Genomic DNA, 19,746 nt, shown 5'->3' with positions numbered 1-19,746 from the left:
TACACTGCATTTTGGTTTTCCATATCAAATGCCTTAAATTGTCATGCTAATTCACATAGACAAGTCTGCTTTTCATTAATTTTATCTATATTTTGTCATACATACCCTTGTTTTATCATTACTTTCTTCTAATTTACATAATCATAAGGTTTTGAATTAATGTCAATAATAATATATTTTAATAAAATTTATTGTAAGTAGTTATGCATTTAAGAGCTGCAGTGTATGTACACAAGAAATGTGTTTTGTCAGTGGATGTTGCTTCTCATCTGTTGTATCTCTAGTACTGCTTCTTTTGTCCATATATAGGGTTTTTTTAATACCTTCTAAAATATTATTAATCTAAAAATATAATTAAAGAGATTAAAAAGTAATTAGCTATTTATTTTAGAGAGATTGACAAGATTTTTTTAAAAATGGTTTTTATATTCACTTACTAAAGCTTTGAATAAATGCTAGACAATAGTGCAGTTTTTCAAAGGCTTAAGATACGGCTAGCATTTCCTACCAGCATTTGAGATAGAGAAAAGGTTGGTAATTTAAAATTCTTTCAAAGTTGTTAAAGATGAATGTTATTTTAAAATAGACAGAGGAAAAATGCAGAGGAAAGCTCAGGACAAGCTGTACTGATTTCCTGAACCACAGAAAAATGTAACTTCAACTTTGCATTTAGGCAGCTCTTTAAAAATCTTGGTTCAGTTTGATTTCTTGCAGTCATTGTGAGCTCTTAGGTTTTGCCTGGAAGAAAAGTAAAATTTCATACTTAGGTTGTAAGGCTTGGATTCTGTTAAGTCTCATCAGCAGTGGTTATCACACATCTTTGGACATCCATCTTTCTCTTCCTGATCAAATTTCCTCATGACAAATACATAAATTGGGGTGAGGAGGACAATAGCTGAGAAGGAAGGTAATATGTCAACTAGGTAGGACTTTTTGAAATTTAATGAATGATTTTTTGTGTTAGGGTCCTTGGGCTTTCTGGAAGCAGTCAATTTCTGGGAGCACATATGGTTTCTAAAACAATGCGTATTAAAGAAACCAGGATGGGCTATAGTGCATGGTATTTATAAACAGAGAATCTCAAAATACTCTGTGCCTCCAATGGAAAAGTTTGAAAAATGCTCATCTGAAATTATACTTTAAAAGGTGTTTCAGTGTAGTTTGTATAAAATTGCTATGTAGATATTATGTAGGAATGCTTCCCATGTGTACAGAAGGCAGAAATGTACTTGAGATTCTGGCATAGCCCTTTTTTTCCGTAAGAGACAACTGCTCACTTTGAAAATTTAAAAGGTTTATTAAGCCTTAACAAAAATACAACAAAAGGACTACATAAGGAAAAATTTGCAGCACTGGGAACTGCCGTTGTGCGCACCACGTGGCCGGTTCATCCTTAAGATGGATGCTCAGTCTTTTATACTTCTGGGGGTTGCATCAGCGAACCTTGACCCCTCCCAAAGTCTGTCAGTCAACTCTTTGCCGTTCATCGGTGGAGTCTGCTTTTTTGCAATTTGATTGGAGGGTCAGGTGGTGTCATGCCATGCCCCTCCACCAACAAGCTTTTCTGTTCCCAACTGTTCCATGTAAGGGGCACTTGTGCACACCTTCCTTCTACCTGTCCTAGACAACTCAGGCTGTCTGATGGCAACAATACAGAAGGGGTGGAAAAGGGAACTATGGGGAGAACAGAGGACATCTAAACAACAAACTACAATAATGCAACTATAGATCAATAAAGCTTCTCTTAATATTCACACAATTTTTATCCCTTAATTGTGAGAACCAGTCATCTCACTATCCATCTATAATATTTTCCAAAAATACAGTGCAAATGCATGAAAAAGTCCAACAGGAGGTCTTCACTAACAAATTAAAACAAGCATCTTGGTTAGGCATATCAATATAGCCATTATGAGAACATGCTGAAATTGTTTTGTACTAGTGAAGCCGTGTCTTATCAATAAATCCTGTCAGTGTTGTATTAATTATTTTTTTCAGTGTTGTCCTTCTTCCCCTCCACACTTCTGTTTCACTTCACATGACTGGACTTTGTACCCATATACTGATAAGTGCACAGCCATCTTGTTTGCATAGGAGAGGCAAAAACTGAAACAATTCCGTGCTGCAAGGTAAATCACCCTTTCTGCCCAAAGTCTGTCACTTATATATAGTTTATATTGTAAACATTGGGGTAATGTATAGTTAGAGTTCATATTCTTTCACAGCTCAAAGAAATTCTTCATGGCAGGAAGTTAGCAATTATGGGAAATAATAACATATTCAGTGTTGTCTTTTCTTCATTAACTTAATACAATGTATTTTTACAATGTAGAAGCGATTGCTGAAACCATACACTCATGTCTATAAGATACTATCAAATATAGTGGCAAATTATTTTGTAACAGAATGCACTTTTTTATCAGGTATTGCAATGGAGTAGAACATTCCCTGCTTTGAACAGATTAAAAAGAGTATAAGCATTACTTTAATTGTGAAAGCATTTTGAAGAAAACAGAAAGCAGGGTCTTTATGAACTGGAAGATTCTCCAGCTGTGCCACAGCAGTTTTTTCTTAGCACTTAAGCTCTGGGTGTTTAAAAAGTAATGTTAAAAGTGTATGTAATTTTGATTATGGAGTCTGTTTCAAGGATCAAATGGAAATGAATTGTTAAATAGTTTTGGAGGGGGGTAAGTTCTGAAATAAGCTTGTAGTTTTGAAGTGACTGGTTCATGTGTAGTGTGTGTAATCTGAAAAAGTCCATTCAGTTCAAAGGTGGAAGTTAACTTTTAAAGGGATAATAAATATATCTAATATTTTCCTTTGTAACCTCATACACATTCAACGTTCAAACTGGGAGTAAACACAGCTACTGAAGGGAGAGTATCTGTAAGAGGAATCTCTGAGATAGAGAATGACAAAGAGTAACAGAGAAAGGGAAAACGTAAGAAAAAATCATCATTTCTGGATAGGTTGTATCTGCCAGACTTAAAGAAAAAAATTACATTTGGGCAACCATACTGAGACAAGAAGAAGGAAGATGAAAGAGAAGCCTGTATAACCAAAACAAGTGTTGGAGCAGAATCTGACCATACATATTACTTGCTATGCAGTTTTGTAATGACTCATTAATAATATGTATTCCATACATCCTGTTTTCTCACAAACATGTATTTTGCTTTTGCCCTCAGGATGCTGTGTAGGTGGATTTTAGTAAATCTGTGTTTAAAGCCCCGTCCGTCCAACATCTGAGGCTGCCCTAGCACAGAGTGGGCCCCAGTTGCCAGCAGGGAGCACTGTGTGCTGCTGGCCCGAGGAAGAGCCCGTGTTGAGGGAAGTCATGGAGGAGGCAGGCAGCGAGGCACAGCAGCTTTGAGAGCAGTGACTAGTGCTAGAGAGGCAGTGACAATAGCAGCACCTGGGCAAGCAGAATTGGAGGAGTCAAGCCACTGCATCCAAAAGGTATTTAGCCTCAGTTTACATCGATGTCACAGTGATATGGGATTCTTGAGTAAGAAGGGATTTGAAATAGGGTAGAGCATGGTTTAGAAAGATTAGGATTGCAGAAGAGTTTGTGTGTTGGCTTCTTGATTGTATGAGTGGAAGTTTGGGGATGAGGATGAATGAAATAAAAGTAGTTTAGGTGAGAAGTTTAGTTGAGAGCAGGACTACAGGACAATTGAGATTGCTTTTTAAGAAGTGCTTAACAAGAATTGTGACTATGGCACTCTAGGCTTTGAACACACACAAGTTTGAACAGCTTCTGGTATACAATGACACTGATTTTGGATTTTTTTACAACCTGGGCCAACATTTCAAATTTGGTGCAAAAATGGCCGCTTCTTTTTGTCTACTATACTAAAGAATAAGATGGCTAGCCATACTCATAAGGAAATCGTAGGGTACAGATCTCAAACAGATCTGTTTTTCTCTGTTATTGTTTATATTCTGCACTGCTGACAGAACTGACTATTATGATGAAGAAAACTAGAAGCTATTGACATGGGTTAGTCACTTACAAGAGTAACTCTTAGCATCATATCTCCAGGTCTTCTATTATTATAATAGACAACTGGGTATGTTCTCTAGTATAGCAGTTGTTTAATAATAGCAGTAAAGTATTGTCCTGAAAAAAGGCATTTTGAACAGAGGAATTGATACATTCTTTCTCATTGATGAACAGAATCCATCCTTTAAAAACATAAGGTTGTGCGGTACCTAAAAGCACAAAGCAAAGGAAAACATATTTTCTTACAAACTTATTTAAAAACATCCTCATACAGTTGGAAAAGCATGTTATTTGCCATAAATATTGGCAGCATGCTCTAGACCAAGCCAAAAAGATAATGAGACCCCTGAAGCTATTACTGAGAAACTTTCAAATGTTAATGGAAAAGCTAATGCTGGTGTACGACAAGAAAAGGTGTACCATAAGAAAATAGAAAAATGCCTTTCTGAATACCTTTTAGTTTATTTATGATTTTAAAATGTCATACAAGATAAGGTAAAAATTAAATAAATTCCTATAGTTTTGAGCTACTGATAATTTTTGTTTTGTCATGTTGGGATTTTACCTCAGCTCCTATATGCAAAAAAATTCCGTTCTGTTTTAACAGCAAGAATTTACAAGTTTCATAGAGTTCCTATGTAATCAAGGAGTAAATAACTAGAGTAAAAAAGAGGGGGGAAGGAAGGGAAGGAGCAAGAGTTTCCTACTTACACAGGACAGAACAAACCCAGATAACTCTGGCTTAAATTGCTGTTTTTCCTGTATTGCTGTACTACAATATTTGCATTTCTACAGTTTATTCAGGTATTTTTATTTTCTGTCTATTTCTAAGAATACACTTAACCTCTTCTTGTGCTGTAGACATATATTTTTTGTCTCAGAATAATTTTCTGTTTCGGTATCATTCATTTTAAGACATTCATTTTAATTTTTACTTAATACTATGATGTTTATAAAGTCTATCCCTCAAATATTTTTGCCAAGCTAAGTATAGACACAATTGTTTTTAATTGATGGGAAAGTCAGTTATTCTTTTGTAGAATTATTGAAATTGGTAAATGATCAAATCATTGGAATTGGGATACAGATTTGGTTAATGTGTATATGTCTTGTTTTGTAAATGTCTTTGCCTTTTGTCTGCCACATTTTTAGTAGACTCTTGATCTATGTAGTTTGCAATCAGACTGCTATATAGCCACTATGCAGCTCATCATCCTTCTTTTCTTAATTGCATAAATGTTCTTTCTAGGGTAAACATTTTCTTGGTTTGTAAGACCTCCTAATTTCATGATCCTAACATATTGTTTTCTATTTTGTTTTGCAATGATTGTATTTTATTTTTAAGCTGTTTCGTACTTTTATTATTTAGTGAATAATGCTAGTGGAGTACCTCATCATTAAAGGTAGTTAGAAAATTACTTACCATCTTACTCCCCTCCTCTCCCCTTTTCTAAAGTTCTTTTTTCATTATGTTATTTGTGGGGAAAATAGAAATGGTGAATGCATAAAGCAATTATCTTTGTTTTAATTTTGCATTAGCTGCTAAAAATTGGGTAATTTGAGAGTTAATCTTTTAACTCAAGTCAAAACAATGCAGTAAAACATCTCCCAGACTAAAAGAACAAAAAGAGTGGATTGTTTTCACCTTGCAAGTGTTAAACAGGCTATTTTTCATATTTAAAAGTAGGGGAGAGTAATTTCATTTTTAAATTGCCTCATTTAAAAAAGAAAATACTTTTTTTTTTGTTTAAACCCACTTTTTTCCTGCTAGAATGACTTTTGTTAAAAAAAAACAATTTAATTCATAACTATTTGCAGAATGAGGACAGCATTCCATGAATATTAGTTGTAGGACAAAGGTAACATAAACCAGATTTTCCGGTTTTAGAAACTGTAGGGAAGGAGCTTGGTCTTTAATAAGCCACTACTTGTCTATTTTTAATGTCTCTTACCCATGCAAATTAAGAGGAAGGAGAAGATTTTGTTTATGTCCCGTGAGTCTCCTACTTATGGCAGCAACACCAAAAGTCAGTTGGTTTCAAGTTATTTTTTACTTAATAAGCTTTGTCATTTCTCTACCTGGTAAAAAGTTCACTTTTAGATCTAGATGGATTCAGTAACAGCAAGGAAATTTTTGGCTCCTGGTAATCAATGAAAGTAATTTGCCATTGGATACATTTATTCCTTTTCATTTTAAATGTGGTGGGTTGGCCCTGGCTAACAGCCAAGAACTCTCACAGCTGCTCACTCCCTGCCTTCCTTCCCCAGGAATACGGGAAAAAATTAGTAGGGATGCGAGTGAGAAAACAGTTGGTGAAATGAAGACAGGAAAATCCCTGTAATAGGCAAAACCACTTGGGGAATACAAGTTAATTTATTGATAGGTAGTATAAATGTTTAATTAGTTGGAGTATTGGGAAACAAAACAAAACAAAAGAAAGGACAAACATTTAATTTTACAGGAAAAAGTTTTCTTCCCACTCTCCCAGGTTCAGCTTCAGATTCCTCTCTTTCACTTTCCTAGTCTCCACACCTTCACTCTAGACATGTCCTCCTGTGTTACTGCTGCAAATGGAGCACAGTCCCTTCAGGGAGGCACTGGGTGGCACACAAGGCAGTGGTCAGTGCTTGGCTGTTTGCTTATGATACTCTTTGTTGCTCCACAGGCCAGAGTGCCTTTGGGCACGTTCCTGATCCAATGAGAGACACTTCCTACTGCTTTGGCTTTTTTCTTCTTTCTTCCTCCTCTCCCACTGCTCCTCACAGCCTTCTCTCTCTCTTCCTTCCCTCCCAATATTTTTTCCCTTTCTTAAATATGTTTCCCTAAGGGCTCATCTGTGATCTGCAGTGGGTCCATTGCAGAGCTGGCTGGAACTGACTGTGTTCAGCACAGAGCAGCTTCTGGTCTGTCCTCACAAAGGCATCCCCTGGAGTGCCCCTCCACTGTCAAAGCAACCTACCTCTTCTTCTGCCTCTTATGTGGCAGGACACACATGTGACAGAACATCACTGTTCCATGATTGGGATAAATGAATTTCCCATGGTGTGATGGGAATCAGGAGAATATGGAAAATACTTGTACATGTGAGTGGTGTCATGACCATAATGTTCACTGTCCATGTGACTTGCTGAACAGTGCCCATGGACAGTAACAGACTTTTTCTTACCATGTATCAGGAACTGAAGTGTTTTTCATCTGTGACAAGGACTTTGTGAAGGAAAGTAACAGGATCTAGTGATCAATGGCAAGTCACAGGTTGTTTTGGTTGCCTTGTGTGTGCTGCTTGTAGGAAAGTAGGCAGGGAGTAGATGGGCTGAGCTCACAGTCTGTTGGCTGGTCATCTCTGACAAGAGCTTCTTGATACATCATCCTGCTTCAATAAATTCTATTCTTTTAGAACTATGTCAAAATAAAGTTTATTTCACCAGTCAGATTTGTGACTGCAACTTAAACACGTTGGCTACAGCTGGCTTCAATTAGAGAATTACCAATATTCCTATAAAATAATCATTGCTGTTGGATCAATCCCCTTGTCTCTTTTGTTTTAGAGTAATGAAAGAATAAAATATTTAAGATAGAATATTCATCATATTGCTATACAGTCTGGAAAGGAAAAATATTTAAATTAATCCCTTGGAGGAAAATTTTGCTACTAATACTCCTGAGGAATTGTCCCCAGTATTAGGAATTACTATTCACAGAATAAGAAATCATTACACCAGTAAGGCTGGTAGAGTACATCATACTAATTGAACTCTTCCTGGTTTTTTATAAAAAAAGGGGTTTTTTTCATATTTCATGCTGACAGCATACAGGCAACCCATAATCAGGGTGGAATTTATTTCATGTAACTATTATTTTTGTATAAATCTAGTCTAAACTAGGTTTTAAGGCTTTCTAGTCTGTGGAAAAAGGTCATGAGCATTCCTTCCAAAATGCCTTTATACCAGTCTTAAGAAAAAAACTCTTAAGGTGCTTGTATCTTCCTATTAATTAAAAATAAAACTTAGGTAATTAGCTCAGAATAAATGCCTAAATTGAAGATTAGTAAATTCACATGGATTTTCACTCATGGTTTGCATCATGGTTTGCATCATGGGTGTCTATTTGCTGTGGGCCATGTAGGTAGTTAAATTCTACGTGGGTAAAATCACTATTGGTTGAATTTAGCCTTGTCTTTATTTTTCTGTCTGGTACAATCAGCAATATTGAGAGCCCTTAAGTGTTATCATAATGAGAGAATAAATAACAATAGAACCGGTATAAAAATAATAACTCTTTGAGAACAAATTCAAATGCCTTTTTTCTTTAAAGGAAGCATTATTTTGGAAATAGCATAACATATCAGGTCATTTTGTTGATGTGTTACTTGCTAGCCTTAGGTAGCAAAGAAAATTAACTGGGCTTTTCCCTGCAATTTTCTCTGGTAAACCACTCTATCTAGTAAAGTGATTGCAGGTAGTGGAATATGGTGTTATAAAATCCAAAGCTTTGATCTTGACAGACTCCAGAGGACTCCATTAAGTAATTAGGGGAGAGAGGTGGGTTTGGTTGGTGTTGTTTGGGTTCTTGTTTTTGCTTTTTTTTCTGTTTGGTTTCATGTTTTCCTCTGATAGACATTCAAAGGCTACCATTTCAGTGAAAAGGGTTTTGAATCTGCTTTCAGATTAAAAGAAAATAAAATTCAGTGTTTAGTTGTTAGCTGTGCTACTGTCCCTTCAGTGACTTACAGCAGGACTTAAATACCAACCTTCAGATCTGTGCACTATCCCTATGAAGGCAGTGTGTTGGTGAAGTTGTGTTTTAGTCCAATACTACTTTTAATTAGAACTTCTATTTAAATTTTTTAAAAACACTTCAATGAATATGAGTGGAAACTCAAAGGAGACTAGTTTGGCTGCAGTTAGGCAAAGGTGAAGAGCTTGTAACCAGTCAGTGAGATGAAGCTGTGGTTTCTATGTTGTCCAGTTCATTCAAATGGATGTAACCAAACTGTTAATTTGATGTGTAAGAGTCACAGTCTTGCAGAGCTTTACAGTCCTTATCTACTTGCATAACTCTAAAGTGCAAAATTTGAGTCACATAAGTTCTCCTGCATGTCCATTTGACCCTCTTGAAGAAGGCATTTTCAGAAATAGTAATTTCACTCAACATCAGTGTATATTAAAAAAACCCTGAATCAACATCTTTCAAAACTGTTAAGTAAGCTAAATATAATGGCGGAGTTTAGCTAAGCCCTCAAAGTATGTAAGAAAGATTTCTTTTAATTGGTTTGGATACACTTCCTAGTCTCCAGGAAGTGACATAACATAGTCACTAGTAGTTAGTTACTCATGATTAGCTTTTTTTTATTTTAAAAGATTTTTCATTCTGAAGATGGTGCATAACTGGCAAATAAGATTACTACCTGTTTTATCGCAAAGATCTTTCTTATGTTGCTGACCAGAGCCCATAACCAAAATACACTTTTTAATGAGCATTTGGCTAATGTAGAATATTGTGACACAGTAGAAGAGTAAAAATGTATGTGCTCTAATATGTGTATCTAATTATATAGGATTTTTATTGCAAATAAAATAATGACATTATATCACAAAAAATATATTTTACTCCATTCAGGTTATAAATTGCTATCAGAAAGAAAGTTTATTATTTATTAATACTGCTTTTAAGTTCTGTAATTTAGTTGAGATAAAAGTAGAAAATTCTTGAGAGACCATTTTAGAAAGATACCTAAACTAAACTTAGATCTGGTAGGGGCTGTGTGGCTTCATCTCTGTTTAATTCAGATTCAATAATTATTTGCACTTAAGAAACATGATTCTTTGTTTTAATGTTTTTCCCAGCTTATATAAAGTGAAATTTATTTCTTGCAATGAGAAGACTTTTAGTCAATTAAATACAGATTTTCATATATGTATATAGTTAAGATGTATACTGAAATATAATGAAAAGTTTCAGAAAAACACTTATTTTTCATCAAAGACTGAACAGATATTGCCAACTTGTAAGAGAAGAATTAATTGAGAGAATTTAGCAAATCTTAAACTGATACCAGAAAATAATCAATTATACATAATATTACTTTGTCATTTCTTAAAATTTAAAAGCTTAACGCTTTTTTTTTTTTTCTGTTTCTCACTAAGCTGAAGAATTTTCTCAGCAGAACCTTATGGAGGGCAGGGCTTTCTCTAGTTTATTTACATTGTGATTTTTTAATGACTTTTGAGAAATTTCTGGAGTTTGAGCATTAAGTTAAGCAAGGTAATTTTTTTTTCTTTTTTTGCATACTGCTTAAGGATAACACAGCATTTTTTTAATGAGGTCAATATCTTTAAATGTTGCTTATTTCATCAGAAAATACCGTACCTTCAAGGATAAAGTATATTAAGCATTTTCTCCAAGGGTTCTGTTACATTAAAAGAGTAGTTTGCTGATAAATTGCTTAATCAAAGTTAATAAAAATGCTGAGATGATTCAGTTGGGAAGAGATGTTTGAAAGACTTTCATCTAATTGTTCTTGTAAAGATGCATGTATCTGTAGTAGTCAGAAGATTATCCAGCACGCAGCTGTTTAAACACATCGTGTGACGGGTGAGCAGCTGGCTCATGGGTCGGGTGCAAGGGGTTACAGGGTATGGAGTGACTGGTGACCTGTTACTAGTGGGGTTCCACAGGGTTCCATTGTAGGCCCAGTACTCTTCAACATCTTTATAAACAATGCAGGACTGGAAAGTATACTAAATAAGCTTGCCAATGATGCTAAACTGGAAGGAGCTGTTCACTGCTTTGAAGTCAGAGACCTCAACAAATTAGAGGACAGGGCAATCACCAACCATATGAAGTTCAATAAGGATGGTACAGCCCTGGATGTATGGACAGACTGGGGAATGAGAAGCTGGAATGCAGTGCCAGGAAAGGGACCTGGGGGTCCTGGTCAGTGGCAAGATGAACATGAGTCAGCAGTGCCCTGGCAGCCAAGAGGGACAACCCTTTCCTGGGGGGCATCAGGGACAGCATGGCCATCTGGGCAAGGGAGGGGATTGTCCTGCTCTGCGCTGAGCTGGGGCGGCCCCATCTTGAGTGCTGGGGGCAGTTTTGGGTGCCACAGTATAAGGAACACATTAAACTATTAGAGAGAGTCCTAACAAAGGACAAAAAAACAAAGACGGCAACAAAGACGGTGAAGGGCCTTGAGGAGAAGCTGTCTGAGGAGTGACTGAGATCACTTGGTTTGTTCGTCCTGCAGAAGGGGAGACTGAGGGCAAACCTCACTGCAGTTACAACTTCCTCATGAGGGTAAGAGTAGGAGCAGGCACTGATCTCTTCTCTTTGGTGATCAGTGACAAAACTCAAGAGAATGGCCTGAAGCTGTGCCAGGGAAGGTTTATGTTGGATATTAGAGAAAAGGCCTTCACAAAGAGGGTGGTTGGGCACTGGAACAGGCTCCCCAAGGAAGTGGTCATAGCATCAAGCCTGACAATTTCAGGAAGTGTTTGGATAATGCTAATAGTCACATGGTGTGGCTCTTGGGGATGTCCTGTGCAAGGCCAGGAGGTGGACTTTGGTGATCCTTGTGGGTCCCCAACTTACGACATTCTATAATTCTATGACAGCCATATCTTAAGTCAGTTATCCTGATGGGAAAAAAAAAGTCTTTGACCAGCATTTTTGCAAATAAAAACTTAAAATAAGTGTTTGGTGAAATAGTGGAGTGTATCTGTTTGGGGCTTTTCTTTCATTCATTTATTCTAACATAGTTATACTTTAGTTTTTTTTTAATACTAATAGAAAATATGTATTAGAATCCCAAAAATGCAATTTGGACATATGTAGAAAAAGTAGGACATTTGTAAATGCTCCCACATACATGTATATACGTGCATATTGACATATCTGTGTGCATATGTATTTATGTCAATAGGTTCCTATACAGTGATTTAAGTATTGTAGGTTGAAATAGAATATGTGAAATACAAATTCTTACGTGGCTATTTTTATAGGAGATTAAGCACCTCTTGAATCTATTCAACTTATCAGGCACCTTAGAAAGGAAGAAGCTAATTTTAGTTCTATTATATCATGGGGAAAGCGAAGCAGAGGTTTAAACTTGCACTTACATGCCCCACATGCAAAAAAGAAGGAAAAATTATGCCATATGAATGTGAAAAACAAGCCTTCAAAGCTGATGCCTACTGAAGGAACATCTAAAGAGTGTCACAGAACTGAAAAAGTAAAATCAAATTGTTTCAATGCAAGAAACTAAACCGAACCACAAGTCAATCTATTTAAAATACACTGTAACAAATCCATGAAGGTTAAAAGATCCATGGAGAGATATTCATTACAATGTTCTCCTCTCCAAAATGCCTTTAATACTGACTGCCAAAAGCTAAAAGGCTGTGCTAGTAAAATAATTTTTTGCCAGATTGCTTTAAATCTTTTCTTAAGCATTTGAATTTGCTCTGGACAGAGAGGAAACATTAGTTAGCTGGAAGCTTCATCTCATTTTGTGTTATCATTTTTCTGTTAGGTCTACACATGCCTGTGTTTTCACCAGGAGAAACCCTGGTGTAATGCAGACAGCCCTCAGCATTCTCAGAGCTTCATTCTTCTCACGTCCTTCCCTTTTAGCTCCTTTGAATTTCTTTGTTGTTGTCTGTTCCACTCAATTTCATCCATCTGATTTTTCTTGCTTTCTATGCACATCCTTTCATGACACATGAAAATCTGCTGCAGAAGGAGTACACCAGAGAAATCATAGTTGTTTGGATTATTTTTTTTCCCTGTTTCCTTGTTGATTTCACTTCAGGGACATGATATCAGGCGAAGGCAAATAGCTCAATGTGTGAGAGTATCTATAGATATTCCTTCAGAGTAGAGAAGTACCAGCAGTATTGTATCAGAGACAACATTCAATAACCTTTTGTCTGATTTACAAAATGAGAAATGGAGGTATTAAATGAGGCTACCTTCTGCTGGTCTTGCAAGCTTCCATGCAACTCTCTACATAATGTGACCAACATATAATGTTTCCTTTTTCAACATGCCCATTGCCATTGGCCTTTGAGAGCTTTGCAGTCTGAACATAAGAGTAGGAACATAAGATCTGGCTGCAGTTTGTTCTGTCCTCGGGTCATTTTAGGTGTTAATTGTTCTCTTGGAATGCATGGGAAGCAAATCACTTTTGTTTATCCTGTCAGAGAAGAAAGGTAAGTCTGCACCACAGTAGAAGCTACACAGCTTAGTTAGTATGGTTATTTGATGAAGGATGAATTAGATGTATCCTATGCAGAAATGCATTTGTTCTTTTAGACTTACAGTTTGTGTATTTATTTTCCATGTCTGAAATGAAGTAGATTTCTTTCCATGGGATAAACAAAAGAACAGTATACTGCAGTGATAAGGCTGGGATCTTTAGAGACTTCTGGCTGAAGTAAGCCAGAACTATGATCACCAAAGTGCTTATAAAATGTACCTTAAACAATAAAAAACTAGCTAACATACTAAAAGAGTTAAAGCCATCTTTGTACCTATACTTTCTGACAGAACAGCAATAATTAATTTGGGAATCAGAAGTCCCAATCTGTTTTGGTTGATCCCTACTATTCTGATCTCTTCTCACTTATGTTAGTCCCAAATCTTATCTTCCCAGGTTCTTTCTAATCAGTTCTCTTCATTGACCGCAGTCATAACTCCTCAGCTCTTTCCTCTCAGACATTCCCAGTTCTCTCTCACCTCTGTTCCTCAGTTTTGTTTTCCTGTACACTGTCATCCCTTCCAGTTTCTTTACTACTGTGCCATTTCCCCTCATTTCTCCTTGCAATTCTCATTCCAGATGGTTACCAACTTCCATTCTTGCTATTAATGTCAGAGTAAAATCTTCTAGTTCTGCCTATTTTGTCTCCTCTACAAATAATTTTACCCACCCATTTCTTTGTGAATGTCTCCCTTAATGTCTAGTGTCTTTGTAGCAGGTCTTTCAGTCTTGACTTCTTTATCTTCTCTTCAGTTACATTATCTACCATAACTCACTGATTTACAAGATTTTTCTTTCTTGACCAGTTATCCCCATTCTCTCGGGAAATTATTGTCTCTACCTCCTTTTTTTACTCTTTCACTTAGAAATTTCTACCGTAGTCCTGTTTTCTTCCACTTCCTGTCCGAGAATAATGCAGAGTACAGGTGTGACTCAGGCCTCGCCTGTATTTTAAAAAGCCTGCCTGCATCCAGAAAAGATGGGAATCTTCCTAAGAGACAGAAGAGAGTCTCTGTTCTTTTTAGTGTGTGTGCCTGGCACAGTCCACTACAGCCTGAAGGCACTCAGTTTCAGCCAGGGCATGGTCAATGCAGTTTAACACAGGGACACAACAAGTTATGATGAAGGTAAAACAGCATTCATATCATGCACATCTGCAAATCCTCTTCTTTTACTATAAAAGCGTATAATGGTGTGTCGTATTGTGTACAATACATCCTTCTTCCTGTTTTAGGTTGGATATGGCATGGGCATTCTTTATAGAACATTGTGATATGATATAAAATATTTTTAATTGATTTTGCTATAGACCCTGGTATTTGTAATGTTTGTGAAGAGCATTTTCTTAAACACTCGGTACAATAATTTCATAGTGTATCTCTTCACCATCTTTTCCATAGTATTTATTCCTTTCTTGAAAGTTCGGCTGGGGTTTTTTGAAAAGAGAAATTGTTGAAGAGAAATTCTGTAATTTACTTCATTAGTGGAATTGATTAACTTTTTTTTCTTCAGTGAGTCTTGGAGGTTTAGGTCCTAAATTATTTCGGATTCTGTGTTCCTCAAATAACATTTGTAGTTGGGAAAAACAAACAAACAAACAAACAAAAAAAAACAAAACAAGAGAAAAAAAAGCAAACACAAAAAAAAGAGAAAAAAACCCCAAGCATTGTTAGCTCTTATGATTTATTGCTATATAGTGCATTTGTATTTGCAAAATTGACACTGATGTTGTGCCTAGTTCTTTATTTGTCTTTATTTAAAGGCTGCATCTGTGTAAAGGAGTGGTAGGAAAAATTAGCCATATACTAAAATATGCATTTTTATTTTTTTAGAAGTTTAAGAGAAAAAATGCTTTAAAAAACTTCCAAGAAAAAAAGCACCATCTAAAAGCATTCAATCTTTCTTTTTTTCTTTTACTATGCAAAGCATACTAATAAGAATAAATTTGATTAACCATCTATTTATTATATTTTCCACCTGTTCTTACACACCAGGAAGAAGATGGGGCTCCTTTTACGTCTAATAATTTGCCAGTGTGCCATAAACAGTATCAAAACACACAGTGTTTCAAAGCCTAATATAATTCTACTGATGGCTGATGATCTTGGTATTGGAGACCTGGGATGTTATGGGAACAGAACCTTAAGGTAGGATGATAATTTGGTGGAGCCATAGCTTTATACATAATTTTCAATGGATTTTTAAAATTAAAAATTTAAAATCACATTCAGAGGTGTGATTAGGTTTTTTTATGAGTAACCAAAGTTAATAACTTTTCTAGAGATATGAATATTCAATCTTTATTTTTTTCCTTTCTTGACAAAAGACTTAGGTAATACACTTATCCTGCTGAAAAAGTTGCATTATAAACAGAGGATTGAGCAACCAACCAAGTAAGGTATCTCTAGAGAACTAAAGTATAATCAACAATTTTCTTCTAGAATGTACACGACACAAGTACTATGAATTAAATGTATTTTGAAGCACTCGTGATTTGGGACAAGCTTGTTGCTAACTAATTTGAAATAAAGAGCTGGTATTTGCCCTTAATTTATCTTCATACAGTAGCCAATCTATTAATTAAAACAAATGTTAATATACTTGAATAATGCACCAGTGTGCCCTGGGATGTTTCTTGCTACCAGCTTAGATGGGATGGTTGTGTAAACAAAGCAAGTGATATCCAGCTATTGTGTTTCAGAGGTGCAAAGTTTTTGGCAAAGTTAAATCAAACATTCAGACTAAAAGCACCATCTGTCAAATGTTAAATGCTCTTTTTCCTGCTGATGTTAGAAGTAAAATCTTCTCATAACTCAGAAAAAAATGCAAATCAAGTTACAGCTTCTGGTTTTAAACAAGGGAAAATATATAGAACACTGATGCTTGGATCACTCCCCTCACACGCACCAGAACTACCCCAGGATCTATATTCTCTGCTGAGAGAATTCGGAATTAGATTTTTGGAATATGATGAATTTTCATCTTAGCGATTGTTATCAGTAGGTGACTTTACAGATAGAAAATAATTCCATTGGAAATTTAATGTTTCTGACTATTCAGACTTAGATGATGGGAGCACTAGTGTGCCTTGAGGTCACGGTCATTAATCTTCAGGGTCAGAGAGCTATTAGACCATGCTGCAGCTGCTGGCCAGTCTGCATTAGTAATTTTTATCTGTAGAACCAAGGACACAGGATTTCTTCCTGCAGGATCCAATTTTAATCTGCATGATGAGCCAGGTCAGAGACAAGTCTCCCATACAGATATGGAAGCTAAGTTGTGCCCCTGGGTCTAATATAGCAGACATAATCATGACAGACATGTAGATATTATTAATATAGAGCATAACACAGAGTCATACTCATTTGAATCTCTTCTAATAGCTTATAGCACCACATGACATTATCCCTACTCCAAAAAGCTTTTGCTGGAGAGAGACTGAGGAGGCACCAAGTAGGGAGCAAGGAAGCACAACCTTTCTCTAGTCTTTCTTACCCTCATTACTGAAGCAAAAAGGTTTTAAAATTGCAGTTCTAGTTAAGGAACACATTAAAAAGGGTTGCAATACTATATGTCTAGATGTTGCAGCTTAACACTGGCTGTGAAGAATAGAAGAAAGTGGAGAAAAAGATTTTTAATGCAATATTACAGTGTCTCTGTTCAGACACCTAATGTAAAAATATTTGACATTATATTATTTGGAATTGCAACCCCACCATGCTTTTGATAATTTACATACAGTAAATTTTAACTGTATTTTCCTGGTAGTTCTTGCTTCAGATGCCTTGTTCTTGCCATGCCTGTATCCAAATAACCATCTTTTTTTTTTTCATCTGCTTGTGTTTTTCCAGAACTCCTAATATTGACAGGCTAGCAGAGGAAGGAGTGACACTTACTCAGCATATAGCAGCATCCCCACTTTGTACTCCAAGCAGGGCAGCTTTCCTGACAGGGAGATATCCTATAAGATCAGGTAAAATCCCATCGCTTTATTTATATATAAATATTTTATTTTATTTACAGTAAACTGTATGCAGGTATTTTGTCTGGCCTTCCTTGATTTGTTTGTCATTACCAGATTAAGTAATGGTAAATTATCAATCCTTTCAGTGACTGATCAGGCTCAGCAGACTTGGTCTACATTAGAAATGTTCCATATATATGGGGAATTTTCACATTTCAGAAGAGTTGACACAAAGATAAAGTTTTTTTAGTGAGTATATATTTTTTTTGTTTTAATAGCAACAAAGCAGTCTGACTGTGGTTATTTAATGCCAGCCATGTCCTGGACTCAATCAGGCACAACATCGCCAGCCAGGCAAGGGAGGGGATTGTCCAGAACTGCTCTGTGCTAGGGTGACCTCACCTCAAGTGCTGTGTGCACCAAACCTGACTGTTCAAGAAGTGTTTGGACAATACTTTGGGGCACATGGTGTGACTCCTGAGGATGTCCTGAGCAGGGCTGGATTTTGAATTCAATGATCCCTGTAGGTCCCTTCCAACTAAGTATATCTTGTGATTCTGTGTGATTCTGTGTGATTCTGTGTATTCTGTGTGATTCTGTGAAATTACTCCACTATTCAACGATCCCAGGCTCTTTGCCTGCCTCCACAGTTGCATTCAGGCTGCTCCCACTATGTTGGTGGGTAGCCCAAATATTGAACACCACAGAGATGCAGCTAGAAAGACTCAGTAAAAGAACCCAATGTAAATACTTCTCAGACATGTAAATACTTCTCAGGTTTGTATTTTTTTTGTTTTTTTTTTTCTTTTTTATGTTTTATTTTTTTCTTTTTGTAGGGGGGAGGTAGGGACAGGACAGTTCATTAAGGTACTCAAGTTGCCCTGAAAACTGGAGAGAAGAGAGCAAAAAATCTCTCATCTATTTGAAGTGTTATTTTTATTTCATATCTACCCATACACAGCATTAAGTATCCTGTGAATACATGCATTTAATTTCCCTTACTTTTAAAGTACCTGATCCAAAACCTATTTGAGTCCATGAAGATCTAGTCTGTTTATTTTAGTGTGCTGGGACTGAGCCTCTCAGTGCTTAGCCATGCAACTTTAACATTCCCTTAACATCATTTTTAGCAAGGATCATTATACATTAATCAGATCACTTGTTCATTAGTGATAAAACATCCTGTCCTTGCTTCTGGGAATGAAAGCAAAGCAAGACTCTGGAGCCTACTTGATACGTTCGTGCTCACTCAAATCAAGTAACAAGCTTCTGCAAAAGTGCCAGCTAATATAACTTTCTACATTTTCCATTACATTCATCTGCAAAGGAAAATTTTATATACCTGTTGCAGATATATTGCTATTAATATTTACTGTAGGTAAAGTCAGAGGTCACTTTCCATTATGTTGCTTGTTCTTATTTCTGAAAAATTAGGACTTGAACTAATTTTTTTCTTCACTGATCAGCTCTCAGACATACTTAATCATTTCCATGTAGGTACAAAAATTGAACTTTGTCTCACTTGAGTTCCAAAATTTCTAAATATGGATTGCTTCCAAATACCAGTGAAGAACTAGTAAAGGGTTATTATAGATGACACTAGAATCATGATGTGGAAAAAATGTTAGAAATATAAATCTCCTTCTACTAGAGCTGAAGAAAAAGATTCCAAAATGCTGTATTGGATAAGACACAAGCTTAGAGAAAGATAATGAGGAAAAAAAAAGAAATCATGCTTCTGTACTTTCATTCTGATAAAGTTATCAGTAAAGTAACAGAATTACATTGATTTCAGTTACAAGAGCTTGAAATACGTAAAAATAAATATAAATAAGTAAAATATAGATACATATATTACTAAAGCTATCTGAAGTATTGATCAGCAAAACTATCTGGGGTGAAAAACTGAAGTCAGCATTTGAAGGGCAGGTTGGGCTTTCTTTAATAAACCAGTCTAACGAGTCATTTTCTCATGTAACCACAAGGGATATCTGAGGGAGGATTCTGGTTGTCTACATCAGTCACGTAGCTTGGGCACTGTAATCATCCAGTTGCATAATTTAGACTTCCTGAAGATACATCTGCACAGATTTGCATAGATATTCTCTGTTCTTACTGTCTATTTTCATTGCCAGCTCTCATCTGGAATCCTAGTAATCTAATTTTCATGAACCTGAGCTCTCAAGTTCCTCATCCTGAGAGCACTTTGTAAGCTCATTTGTGTTTCTCAGACTCTTAGCATATAGAAATTACTGTGCCTTATTTAGATGTTGTCTTGTTAGCCAGTACCTGATGCTCTTTTAGTGCACTCACTCAGTCAGTGTACATTGGATGATGTGTCTTCATGCCACTGGAGCACCCCATTAATGCTGACAGCTCAAGCCACTCTATTTACAGGATCAGATTCCCTCTTGCTCTTTCTGACCTCATGATATTTACATGCTCAGCTTTAAGACTGCCCTATTTCAATATACCTTCTCTCAAAAAACCTGAAAGGCTTGTAGAAAACCACATAT

At 36.1% G+C, this 19,746-nt stretch overlaps 1 protein-coding gene across 5 annotated transcripts in view; it reads left to right on the top strand.

The window, feature by feature from the left end:
* Positions 1–19,746, top strand: part of STS (steroid sulfatase) — a 110,155-nt gene that overhangs the window by 9,110 nt on the left and 81,299 nt on the right. For 3 of the 5 annotated variants that reach the window (XM_068180110.1, XM_068180111.1, XM_068180109.1), the window contains exons 3-4: positions 15,261–15,413; positions 17,118–17,239. In XM_068180110.1, the coding sequence (XP_068036211.1) occupies positions 15,268–15,413; positions 17,118–17,239 (268 nt within the window). In that variant the 5' untranslated portion in view covers positions 15,261–15,267. Of the gene's footprint in view, positions 1–1,998; positions 2,130–3,276; positions 3,460–15,260; positions 15,414–17,117; positions 17,240–19,746 lie in introns of those variants that run through there. The other 2 variants (XM_068180112.1, XM_068180113.1) reach the window with 2 other exon arrangements.

The sequence above is a fragment of the Anomalospiza imberbis genome, chromosome 2, assembly GCF_031753505.1.
Source record: "Anomalospiza imberbis isolate Cuckoo-Finch-1a 21T00152 chromosome 2, ASM3175350v1, whole genome shotgun sequence".
Lineage (NCBI taxonomy): Eukaryota > Metazoa > Chordata > Aves > Passeriformes > Viduidae > Anomalospiza > Anomalospiza imberbis.
The sequence above is the reverse complement of the archived record's forward strand: the minus strand, read 5'-3'. Positions and strand labels throughout refer to the sequence as shown.